This window comes from Orcinus orca, chromosome 20 (assembly GCF_937001465.1).
Source record: "Orcinus orca chromosome 20, mOrcOrc1.1, whole genome shotgun sequence".
NCBI lineage: Eukaryota > Metazoa > Chordata > Mammalia > Artiodactyla > Delphinidae > Orcinus > Orcinus orca.
In genome coordinates this window covers 51,157,350-51,169,360 of record NC_064578.1, presented here as the reverse complement: position 1 = coordinate 51,169,360, position 12,011 = coordinate 51,157,350, and the positions used below count along the sequence as shown (strand labels likewise).

Sequence of the window (12,011 nt, the reverse complement as noted above, 5' to 3'; positions counted from 1 at the left end):
TTTATTTATGTTCTAGCAACTTGGGCATTTGAGAAAATAATACATATAACGTTGAAAGGAAAAATAATATTTAATTTCACTGTTAAGTAATCATAATTAGTTACTAATTGTGATGTCTCCTGGGCACTGCACAATTGCTCAGACTTTGGAATCCAGTTGAACACTGCCACTTTCCTTGGTGATTTTTGTGCAGTACTTGGTTTTTATCACACCACCAGTGAGTACCCAGCCTTGCAGAAAGCTAACGTCAGGAATTGCCAAGAATGTGATCTAATACTGACAAGCAAAATACCCTGAGCTAGTAGGTCATACGGTGTCCAGCAGATGTCACCAATTTCCCTTGAAAATGTAAAATGTCCTCCGTGGGAAACACAACCATAAAGACCTGATCCATTGATCATTTGGGGCCTGTACGAGATTATAATAGTCGTAGCCTTTGCCACTGTCAATGTGTTTGTTTAATAAAAGGTCCTTATTAGGTTTATCTTTCCCAGGGAAGATCTGAGTTTGGTGGAGATTTGATTTCCAGTTGGCAATTTTTAGTCAGTAACAAATTTTACTATAAATCATGCAATTTTAGCCATTGTCTGTGTCTGGGGATTTTGGGGGGTGAGGTGGGGCTTCTTTCTACTGAGGCAGATTTTTCCCAAGTTAGTTGATGCAGTTTTTATTATTACCCTGGAGGTGGATTTTTTTTTTTCCAGTCAGCTTAAAAAAAAAAACGCCTTTATTTTTATCTCTAACAAGTCACTGTTGGCATTTTGAACCCTTTCCAGTTCTATTTTGCAGTGAATAATTCTAAAATAATGGTTTATAAGAAAAGACTGGCCCTCTCTGTTTCTTAGCTGCCCAGGTGAGCATCGGGGTTGGTTTCCCTCAAGGGCCCTGCCTGGTTCAGGGCTGACCAGGAGCGGACTCTCACACCTCTCGTCACTTCACAGATGTTCAGTCAGCACAGCGAAGAAAAAACGGGGGCACAGTGTCTTGGGAATCGAAATGCCCTTTGTGGGGAGTGGTCATAGTGACTTTTTGCCATCTGGCTTTTTTTTTAATCGGTCCTCAGAATTAGAGACACCGACAGAAAGCCTCACAGAGCCTGAAGGGGGCAACAAGAAGGAAGCAGAAGAAGGGGACCAGCCCAGGTCACCCCCTGAGCCCCTGAAGACCTCCAGTGAGTTTCTGGTCCTCTTCCTCCCTGAAGCCCCACCTCTCTGGTTTTGGGGGTCAGATGTCTTTGGAGGACAGTTAATTTAAGGCTCAGATGAGATAAGACTTAAATAAGATTCTCCAGTGTGTTGTCTAAATGCAAATTCTAGGGGAAATTATAGGTTCTATTGCTATTATTATTTTTTTTTAATATTTATTTATTTATTTGGCTGCGCTGGGTCTTAGTTGTGGCATGCAGGATCTTCATTGCCGAGTGCAGGATCTTTTAGTTGCATCATGCAGGATCTAGTTTAGTTCCCTGACCAGGGATCGAACCCGGGTCCCCTGAGTTGGGAGTGCAGAGTCTTAACCACTGGACCATCAGGGAAGTCTGCTATTATTATTTTTATTGTTATTTTTCCTCTGTGCATGTGAGGAAAAAAAGAGCCAGTCATCCTCCAACAAAATATCTTTTAGAGGGCTTCCCTGGTGGCGCAGTGGTTGAGAGTCCACCTGCCGATGCAGGGGACGCGGGTTCGTGCCCCGGTCCGGGAAGATCCCACATGCCGCGGAGCGGCTGGGCCCGTGAGCCATGGCCGCTGAGCCTGTGCTTCCGGAGCCTGTGTTCCGTAACGGGAGAGACCACAACAGTGAGAGGCCCGTGTACCGCAAAAAAAAAAAAATATCTTTCAGAAATTGTAGGCACTGTATGTTATTAATTGAGCAATAATTAAAAAATTTTTTAATTAAAAAAATTTTTTTGGCCACACCACACGGTATGTGGGATCTTAGTTCCCCAACCAGGGATCGAACCTGCTCCTCCTGCGATAGAAGTGCAGAATCCTAACCACTGGACCACCAGGGAAGTCCCGAGCAATAATTTTTTTAAGTTAGATAACCAGGGTGAGTTACAAGATTTTAGAGGTTAAAGTTACCCTCCAGGCCATAGAACAGCTCCTGCAGGGAGGTGTCCAGAAGACTTCCATGGCAGAAAGAACGCTGTGGGGATATTTTTAGGATGCAGGATCGTATCTGATTTTCTGCACCTGCAGAAGTGGGAATATTTTCTTCTTATCGTACCGAGATTTTTTTCCCACCATCCGTAAGTCTCCAATCTCAGGCCAGATGCTAGAATTCCACTAGTTAGTCCTAAAGCATCAGGCCTGAGAGGCTCCAAAATGAAACTATGGAAAGGAAAGGGGCAGAATTGATTATGTCTTCCATCTTCAGGGTCAGAATGACCTTGAGGTTAAAAAAAATAGTTTGCATCACCATCTGACCTCTCTCGCTTTCAAAGCAAAGCCCCCAACAGAAAGCGTTTCAGAGCCCAAGGTGGCCGTGAAGCAGGGACCACAGGAGGACGGCCAGGCTAAGCCTCCCCCCAAAGCTCCCAAGACGCTCAGCAGTTTCTTCTGTGAGTTTCTCCCCCTCACCTTGCAGGGTTGCACCGGGGAGAGGCGGGTGGATCTTTCTCCAGAAAGTACGGCCTTCCCGTGGGTTAGAAAGTCTAACTTGGTTAGAAAGTGTAACTCGCCTCTCGCAATGCTGGCTGGAGAGTGGTTGGCAGGCAGGGGCTGTCAGAAGGAGAAAGGACCCACCATTTGCCTGCTTCATTCCCAGCTCCCCGGAAGCCAGCGATCAAACAAGAAGCAAAAGAAGAGGGACCCAGCGCTCTGAGAAAGGACGAGACCAAGGGGTGAGTCAGGATCTATTGTAGAGATGACAGCAGATTAAACAGAATAAGGCAGTGAGTCCAAGATCTCTCTGACCTGATTGTAGGTAGGCCTCCGAAAATGAGACCGGTAGTCACCAAACATTCTTTCAGCCTTAAAATTTTGTGATTAGGGTTTAATTATTCTAATAAAAATTTGGGGGGGATTCTTAATGGCAATTTTGTACCCCAGTTGAGACCTGATTACTGAGATTAAATGGCCCCATTTCAGCATGTGACTGCACTGTAGGAACGGCCGGCTCCTTTTCTTGGACGCCTACTATGTGTCAGATCCGGTGCTAAAGGTTTCTGTTACGCCTTTTTACTTCATCTCTGCAGTAGTCCTGCAGAGGAAGCAGGTATTTTAGCCATTGCACAGACACTGAGACTAGTAGCCCAGAGAAGTTAGGTCATCTTCCCTGGGTCACACAGGGAGGCGGGGGTAGGGCCAGGCCTGAAACCTGGGTCCACTTGGTTCCTAAGCCTGGCCTCTTTTTCAGCACTGCCCCATCTTGCCTTCTGGGCCTGTGTCCATGTTTAGGTTATTTATAAATAAGTTTCTCTAACAAAATCATTGTCTGACATGAAGTTTTATGTCCTGATTTTTATTTCATGTGATACTATGATCGTTTTCTGTTTTGTTTTTAATTAATTAATTAATATTTAGTTTTGGCTGCACTGGGTCTGTGTTGCTGCGTGTGGGCTTTCTCTAGTTGCGGCGAGCGGGGGCTACTCTTCATTGCGGTGTGTGGGCTTCTATTGCGGTGGCTTCTCTTGTTGCGGAGCACAGGCTCTAGGCGCGCGGGCTTCAGTAGTTGTGGCACGCGGGCTCAGTAGTTGTGTCTCACGGGCTCTAGAGCACAGGTTCAGTAGTTGTGGCGCACGGGCTTAGTTGCTCCGCGGCATGTGGGATCTTCCTGGACCAGGGCTTGAGCCCGTGTCCCCTGCGTTGGCAGGCGGATTCTCAGCCCCTGCGCCACCAGGGATGCCCTGTGATGGTTTTGCTTATGCCATATTCCCAGTCTGATTGCTGATGGCTGCCTCCAGGAGACAAACTTTCAGGGCCTCCAATTTCCTTGCTTTTAAAATGGGGGCTTATCAGTGGCAAAAACACACTCTCTTATCCACTGTTAACGGTGTGCCAGGCAGCAGGCAGTGTGCCTTCCATATCCTAATGCAGTGAAGCCTCACAGCGACTTTGTGCGTTGTTTCTGTTGATGTCCCCATTTCACAGGTGAGAAAAGTGAGGCTTGGAGGCAGGACAGTATTGTGGAGAGGTTAGAAATCCCAGCTCTACCTTTGTCAGCTGTGTGACCTTGGCCAAGTGGCTTAGCCTTTCTGGGCCAGTTTCCTCCTGAGGGTTTGGAGCATTTAGACTCGGGCCTGGCCATGCGCAAGCTCAGCAAGCTGTGGCTGCTATTACTATTGTTGTTATTGTTATTGTTCCTAAGTTTGATTGCCTTGCTGAGGTCGCAGACGGGGTGTATGGTGGAGCTGGGATTTGAACCAGGCAGTGTGGCTGTAGAACTTCTTACCCACCGCGCTCCGCCGTCTCTCATTGTAATGATAGGAAGGACCAGGAGGGCTACCACTTACCAAACGCTGAGTCCTTACAGCTCACTGAGCATGCTCTGTCCAGCTCAGCCATCTTCAGCCCTGTCTGTGCATCAGGATCAGCTGAAGAGCTGAAAAAAATCTGAAGTCTTCTCCCTCGCCCTTCTGTCCCCCCACATTCGGTAGAGAAATAGGCCTGAGGCTGGGGAGTCAGTGTTGTTCTAAAAATGCTCCCCACAGAGTGCACCAAGGAGTGGGAACCCTCACCATAATTTCTTCCTTAACCTCATGACAACGTGTCAGGGTAGGGACTCCTGGTGACTCCATCGTATAGACGGAGACACTGTGGTTCAGAGAGGGAAGCTGCTTCCTCACCACGACACAGCTGGTCAGTGATGGAGCAGGGATTTTAACCCAAATGAGCGTGACTGCGGTGGCTCTATTGGGGTCAGTATGAGGCATTTCTAGAGGCATGTATAATGTAGAGGTTTAGAACAGTCTCTGGAACTGTGCTGCTTACTAGCTGTGTGACCTCAAGTGAGCTACTTAACCACTCTGTGCCCAGTTTCCTTATCTGGATATGGAGGGTAGAAGAGTCCCTGCCCACAGGGCTGATTGCTAGCAGATGTAGTGCTCTTAACACGGTGCCTGGCTCTTTGTGGCACCCAGGGACTGTACCCTCCTCCTGCTGTTCCAGCCAGAGTGTGAGGGAGGGATTGGCCGAGAGGCCGGGGGAGGTCCTTGCCTCTTGGAGTGGACTTTGAAAAGCATTCAGATCACGCTGTTCCACTCCAGCCACGCTGACCCCTTTTCTTTTCTTCAAACATGCCAGGCGTGTGTCTGCCGCAGGGCCTTTGCACTCACTGTTCCCCCCACTTGGAATGCTCCTCTCTCTGGTACCCACACTGCTCACTCCTCACATCATTCTGCCCAAACATCTCCTCTGGCCTTCCCCTGGCCCTCTGAAGTAGCACCTACCATCGTGATTCCTCCCCCTACTTGATTTTCTAAAATATTTTTTATCTAAAATGATTTATTCACTTAACGTTTTTTTGTCTTTTCCCCCTGACTCTCCCTCTGGAATGTGAGCTCCAGGTTAGCAAACTTGTTTTCATTCTCTTCTGTGCCCTTGTGCCTGGAATAGTACCTGGCACTTAGTAGGTGCTCAATAAATATTAGCGGGAGGAATGACTTCCCTTCGACCCAGGCATCTACCCTACAGTCTCCCTTTTCCCTCCGCAGACACCTGGACCCATCCAGCTACAATCCTGCCAAGAACAACTACCATCCCGTCGAAGATGCTTGCTGGAAGGTGGGCCAGAGGTGAGGCTTGGCCCTCCCCAGACTGTCCTTCTCCAGTCCCTGGCACTGCGGGAGGCCCTGTCTCCGGAGGCTTCAGTGGGAGAAAACTGGCAAATCTCTCCCCTCCGTGTTTTGGGGGGACCATCGGCAGCTCTGAAGGGGACGGAGAGAAAGCCCCAGGCAGTGGCTGGGCGGGGTTGCGTGCATCTGGGGATTTAGCAAGGCTGTCCCCAGGGAGGTGTGGGGAGGAAGGTGGCTGGAGGGGCAGCGTGGGTGTACGCACAGCTCTTGCTTTCTCTTTTCCTCCCGCAGAGTCCCTTACCTGGCTGTGGCCCGGACGTTTGAGAAGATCGAAGAGGTTTCTGCACGGTAATTAACCAGGCCGGCCTGGCCGGGGCCGCTGGGTGAGGGCCCTTCGGGCTCTGTCTCTCTGGCAGCCTCTGTGCCTCCAGCTGCTTAATCCTTTTAACCTCTCCTCTCTCAGCTTCACCCTGACACACGAGATCACAGGGCACGGGCATGGCCACGAGAGTGGCTGCAGGCCCTCTGGAGGCCCAGGCTCAGGAGGCCCAGCCATCATTTCTGCCTCATCTGTGGGTCAGAGCAAGATGTGAGGGTGAGCCGAGACCCCTGGCGTGAGGAAACAGTCCCCACCTCCTGGTGGCAGGAACGGAGTCTAGCCTAGGTAGTCAGAAGTAGCCGCCACCTGACTGACATGCCTCGACGTTAGAGGAAATCCAGGTCTTGTTTGTAGCGAGAACCCCATCTCAGTCTGATACTAGCTCTGTGACCTTGGGCAAGTTACACGATCTTTCCACGCCTCCATTCCTTTGCCTGTAAAATCGAATAATATCTAGCTCAGGGGAGCTGTGAGAGTTCAGGGAGTTAGAGGATGCAGAGGGCTTCACACCAGTGCCTGCACCTAGAAAACAGTCCATATGCGTCAGCTGTTACTTCTCTACAGACGACGGTCAAATGGAATTCCTCTTCCCCCCAGCAGCCTGTGACGGTGCCTGTGGCTCGGGTCACACACGGGCACTGGTCGTGAGCCCTCTCCTCGTCTCTGTTCCCGGATTCCTTTTATCCCGCCACCGCCGCCCCACATTGGTCCTGAAACGCCAGGTGGTCACACACATCCCCCCGCCCCGTCCCTTCCTGCAGGCTCCGGATGGTGGAGACACTGAGCAACCTCCTGCGCTCCGTGGCGGCCCTGACACCTGCTGACCTCCTCCCCGTCCTCTACCTCAGCCTCAACCGCCTGGGGCCGCCCCAGCAGGGCCTGGAGCTCGGCATTGGCGACGGCATCCTCCTCAAGGCGGTGGCCCAGGCCACAGGTGAGGGGGGCGCTGTGGTGGAAGCCCCAGCGGTGGTGGGGGGAGCTTCGAGGGAGGGAGTGGAGAGGCCGGGAGCACCTGGGAGATGATGGAGGGGGACTGGGAAGGTGGAGAGACGGGGAGAGCCAGGGCAGCGAGCGGGGTGCAGGGGGAGAGCAGGACCAGGTCTGCGCTGAGACCCGGTCGGGGTGGGAGGAGGTGCTGCAGGCCCAGAGCAGGACGGGGCCGGGACTGAGGGCTGGGGCTTGTGGAAGTAGCTGGGCTTTGACCAGCAGAATCACGAGGGGAGATGAGGAAAGAGCAGGGTGTGGGCGGGGCCGGCAGCCTCCAAGGGCCGAGCCCTCGGTGCTTAGGAGAGGCTGGCTGGCCATGTGGATGGGGCCTCCTGCCCACCAAGGGCCTGGAATGCTCCGTGTTTATTGTGACGGTGTCAGGGAGCTGTGAAAAGGTCCTGAGCAGGCAAAGGGCAGGGTTAGTTCTGGGCCCGTATGGAGGATGGACAGGAAACCAGGAGGCCGGGGAGGAAGTGGGGCAGAGGTCCAGGGGAGCTGTGGGCAGCAGAGGAGAGGGCAAGAGAAGGGAGACGGGGCCCAGGAGGGAACTGCCTGCGGGGGTCAGGGATGGAGGAGGTGAGAAGAATACCCCCGGGTCCATCATGATGGACCCACCACCGGGTCAGGACACCTTGAGGGGCAGGCCGGTCCAGGGGAAGTTACTAAATTCAGCTTGGGACCAACCTGTATCTGTGGGCCACCCAACAATTGAGGAAACAAAGCTCAGGAGATCTGGGTCACAGAGCAGGATCTGGGAGCCCTGAACTTTGGAGGCCTGGTTACGTGCTGGCCAGTTCTCGTGCCCAGGGAGAGGGTCTCTGGGGAGGAGAGGGGCAGGGCTTTGAGTCACACCTTGCGCGGCACCAGTGCTTAAGGAAGAAGAGGTTTGAGGGTTTCGTGAGAGGACAAGGTGCCTGAGGAAGATTGACCGGGAATGGAAGAGAGTCATGGGGTCGTCAGAACCAGAGGAGCTGAGATCAGAACCCTCCCACGCGTTCTCGAGATCAAGACACATTCATTAGGTGCTGACATCGCACCAGACCCGCTGCAGACTGTGTCCACTAGGATACTTCCCTCTGCCAGTAACACAAAACCCAGCCACGCTGGCGCAAAGGAAGAAGGATTTCTCCTCCTTACATAGTGAGGAGTGGAGAGTAGGCGGCAGCCAGTGCTGCCCGGCCTCGCTGCCAGACGGGACCGAGGGGCCGAGGCGGTTTCTGCCCTTCCGTGTTCACGCTCACACGTGTCTCCTCAGGCCCCCCTCGGCTGCCTGGCCCAAGGGGTGTGGAGAGTTGGTCAGGCGATAGCACTTACAGGCATGGGGCCTGGCAACTCGGTCATGTCCTCATGGCTTCCAGATGAAGCTTTGGAATATAATTGTTTTGGAAGTGAGTTGGCGTGGATCCAGACACCAGAACCTGCTTTGTATTTTGCGTATCGGCGACGCTATGGAATAGATAAGTGTAGGTCGTTGTCAAAAAAAAAAAAAAAAATCTCTGGCCAAGCGGCCAGAGATTGAAATGCGTGCTTTTTCATTGTGAATTGCTTTCCCTCTGTTGCCTTCGTACATGAGTTGGGGCATTGTGCTGACCTGATACGTGTGGGTAAGTTGTGTCATCTCTGCATTTCTTCCGGAGTAGAGAGGAGTGACACAAAATGCCTGTCCTGGGAAGGGCCTGTGGTTCTGATAGGTTGAGAACGGCTAGGCAGAGCTGTTGTGATAACTTGCCTCCACCTTCCCAGCCTCCTGCTCTTTTTAGAATGTATTTTATTGCAGTAGAGTTGATTTACAATGTTGTGTGAATTTCCGCTGTACAGCAAAGTGACTCAGTTCAGTTATACATATGTTAGGTTGGCCAAAAAGTTCGTTCGGATTTAAGTAAAAATAAAAGACACATTTTTCATTTTCACCAACAGCTTTCTTGAACAATGTATTCACTAACCAAACAAACTTTTTGGCCAACCCAATATATATACATTCTCTTTCCTATTCTTTTCCATTATGGTTTATCACAGGATATTGAATATAGTTCCCTGTGCTACACAGTAGGACCTTGTTGTTTATCCATCCCATATATAATAGTTTGCGTCTGCTAATCCCAAACTCCCACTCCTTCCCTACCCCCACCCACTGCCCTTGGCAACCACAAGTCTGTTCTCTGTGTCAGTCTGTTTCTGTTTCGTAGATAAGTTCATGTGTGTCATATTTTAGATTCCGCGTATAGGTGATATCATATGGTATTTGTCTTTCTCTGTCTGACTTCACTAGCTGCATCCACGTTGCTGCAAAGGGCACTATTTCGTTCTTTTTATATGGTTGAGTAGTACCCCACTGTATGTATGTGCCACGTCTTTATCCCTTCATCTGTTGATGGACATTCAGGTTGTTTCCATGTTTTAGTTATTGTGACTAGTGCTGCTATGAACATAGGGGTCCAGCCGCCAACTCTTACAGCAAGGGGTGTCCATGGGACCCAGCCTAGACAATAAGTAAGGCCAGAGCACCTCCACTGTATTTAAATTGATGACTTCAAAAGGATAAGGTGACAGAAAACAAGCAAAGGCCCACTGGGCTCTGCCGGAGGATGTTAGTGAGCGACTGGAGGACAGGCAGAGGGTCCCTTGGCCGCCTTCTCCGTCTACACTTGCTCCCCTGGTGATCGCATTCCACCCCAAGGCTTTAAGTCCCGTCTACACACTGATGACACCACCCCAGACATGCCCTCTGGTGTAGACGGGTTCATCATCCAGGCTGCCTGGAGCCGGGAGCCGTGTGGCCACACCTCTCCTTGCCCTCAGCACCCTCTCTCTCTGCCCCCCAAGGCCGGCAGCTCGAGTCGGTCCGGGCCGAGGCGGCCGAGAAGGGCGACGTGGGGCTGGTGGCCGAGAGCAGCCGCAGCACCCAGAGGCTCATGCTGCCCCCACCCGCCCTCACCGCCTCCGGCGTCTTCACCAAGTTCCGGGACATCGCGCAGCTGGCCGGCAGCGCTGTGAGTGGGCAGGCGGCTCACCCCCTCTCCAGACCCTTTGCCCCTGGGGACCCAAAAGGCTCTGGTTAGACTGTTCAGGGCTGGATCGCCTTGGTCCTGCTTGTGGGATCAGAGCTTCCTTTCCTTCTGCTGCTCTCAAGACCGAGGGAACCTCTTCCTGAGAGTCTAGCCCTGATCTAGTGCAGGCCGTGGGACACGGCTCCATAAACACGTGCTGAGCAAAGCTAGGGTGGGAGGCAAGAAGAGAGCGAGCTTTTCACCGCGCTGTGAGCGCGTGGCCGTAGGATGGGGGAGCGAGGGGGGGATGGGGGGCAGGTATTCCAAGAGTGGCAGCTCCCCAGGCAGCATGGTTGGTGGGGAGGTGTGCTCCCCTCTCCTCCCTTCACCCCAGGCACTGACTGCCCTTCCCCCATATCTTCAGTCCACAGCCAAGAAGATGGATGTCATCAAAGGCCTCTTTGTGGCCTGCCGCCACTCAGAAGCACGATTCATCGCCAGGTGAGTATGGGGGCCTGTGAGGGTGGGGAGAGGTGAAGGTGGAGAGGGACTGGCAGCTGTATCACTGCTAGTGCCCCGACCGCCCTTGGATGAGAACAGCGTGAGAGAGGAGCGTGGGCCCTGAGGGGGCGGGATGGGAACATAGGTTTCCTTTCACAGCTGGCTCCTCTTCTCAGTAGCACTGCCTGGAAAAGGGTGGGGGCTCGTGGGTGAAGAGTGCCGCGCTTGATTAGTGATGTCTGCCTTGGCCTGAGTGGGGACGGTAAGCAAGGTAGCCAAGTGGTAGCCATCCTTGAAGTATTTGTCCGACATAGTCGTTGGAGTGTTTCTTGGGTACCCTGCCCCATGCCACGTGCTTTCTTCCTCCCTGCGGCTCTTGAAGGTGGGCCCTGTTAGCCTCACCCCAGTTTACAGAAGGGGAGATGGAGGCACAGGGAGGTGAAGCTTCCTGCCTGAGGTTGCTGGCTCAAAGCAAGGCATGTGGCGGGGACAGGTTCCTGACCATCACACTCTGGCACCCCTGGGGCAGGCTGCCTACCAGTTCCAGGCCCAGCTCCGGCCCTGCCCCACCTTCCCTGAGCCACTCCAGTTTCTCAGAGCGCAGCTGAGGAGAGAGGCAGAGACGCCTGCAAGGCCCCTAGTTCTGTCCGCAGGCGCTGCCAGCAGTCACGGTGGTTACTGGCCGGCCTGTTTCCTCCTCTGTTAAGCGGGGCTGTGTGATCTCAGGTCACTTCCGGCTCTGGAGGTTGCTCTGGTTTTGAGGAGGGGGTCGAGGTTGGGGAGACTGGAGGAGAGAGGAGCAAGGGGTAGAGGGCGGGGTCGGACAGATACGGACAAGCCCACTCCCCGTTACCTGCTGTCTCCCCAGAGCCCTGAGTGGACGGCTGCGCCTCGGGCTGGCAGAGCAGTCAGTGCTGGCGGCCCTCGCCCAGGCCGTGAGCCTCACCCCGCCAGGTCAAGGTGAGCCCCCGTGGCCGGCCCCGTGCCCACACTCGAGTTAACCTGGCTGCCCTTCTCCTTGTCAGAAGTCCATGCCCACACCCACGCCTACACGTGGTTCCCACCTCCCACTGCCACTCCAGGCTTCTCTCCCCTGCGGACACCATCCCCGGCGCCACCACCCACCGTGGACTCGGGTGGCTGAGCGGGGTTGGGCCCATCCCAAAGCCTCTTCTGCTGGGGCTTGTCTTAGAATTCCCCCCAGCCGTGGTGGATGCTGGGAAGGGCAAGACAGCAGAGGCCAGAAAGACATGGCTGGAGGAGCAAGGCATGATCCTGAAGCAGACGTTCTGGTGAGTTCCAGGGGCCCTGGGCAGAGCGAGGGGGGTGGGGGGAGCCAGAGGGGGGCGGTGGGAAGGGCCCGAGGGGCCAGCAGCCAGCAAGCATCCGTGACCATCACAGGGCTAGTGACAGAGCACTGGGT

The 12,011-nt window shown here is 53.4% G+C and overlaps 1 protein-coding gene and 1 long non-coding RNA gene across 3 annotated transcripts in view; one reads left to right on the top strand and one right to left on the bottom strand.

Annotated features, from left to right (window-relative positions):
- The window catches only part of LIG1 (DNA ligase 1), a 42,001-nt gene that overhangs the window by 18,847 nt on the left and 11,143 nt on the right, over nucleotides 1-12,011 (top strand). The window contains exons 7-16 of one of the 2 annotated variants that reach the window (XM_012533476.3): nucleotides 1,064-1,171; nucleotides 2,444-2,560; nucleotides 2,767-2,842; nucleotides 5,654-5,734; nucleotides 6,026-6,082; nucleotides 6,875-7,047; nucleotides 9,924-10,090; nucleotides 10,512-10,588; nucleotides 11,457-11,548; nucleotides 11,781-11,880. In XM_012533476.3, coding sequence (XP_012388930.1) covers nucleotides 1,064-1,171; nucleotides 2,444-2,560; nucleotides 2,767-2,842; nucleotides 5,654-5,734; nucleotides 6,026-6,082; nucleotides 6,875-7,047; nucleotides 9,924-10,090; nucleotides 10,512-10,588; nucleotides 11,457-11,548; nucleotides 11,781-11,880 — 1,048 coding nt within the window. The remainder of the gene's footprint in view (nucleotides 1-1,063; nucleotides 1,172-2,443; nucleotides 2,561-2,766; nucleotides 2,843-5,653; nucleotides 5,735-6,025; nucleotides 6,083-6,874; nucleotides 7,048-9,923; nucleotides 10,091-10,511; nucleotides 10,589-11,456; nucleotides 11,549-11,780; nucleotides 11,881-12,011) is intronic. The other variant, XM_049703657.1, reaches the window with a different exon arrangement.
- On the bottom strand, nucleotides 8,504-8,885 carry LOC125962735 (uncharacterized). The gene is made up of 2 exons (XR_007474394.1): nucleotides 8,752-8,885; nucleotides 8,504-8,718 (listed from the first exon to the last, which is right to left on the bottom strand). It is a non-coding gene; the product is annotated as an uncharacterized LOC125962735 (long non-coding RNA).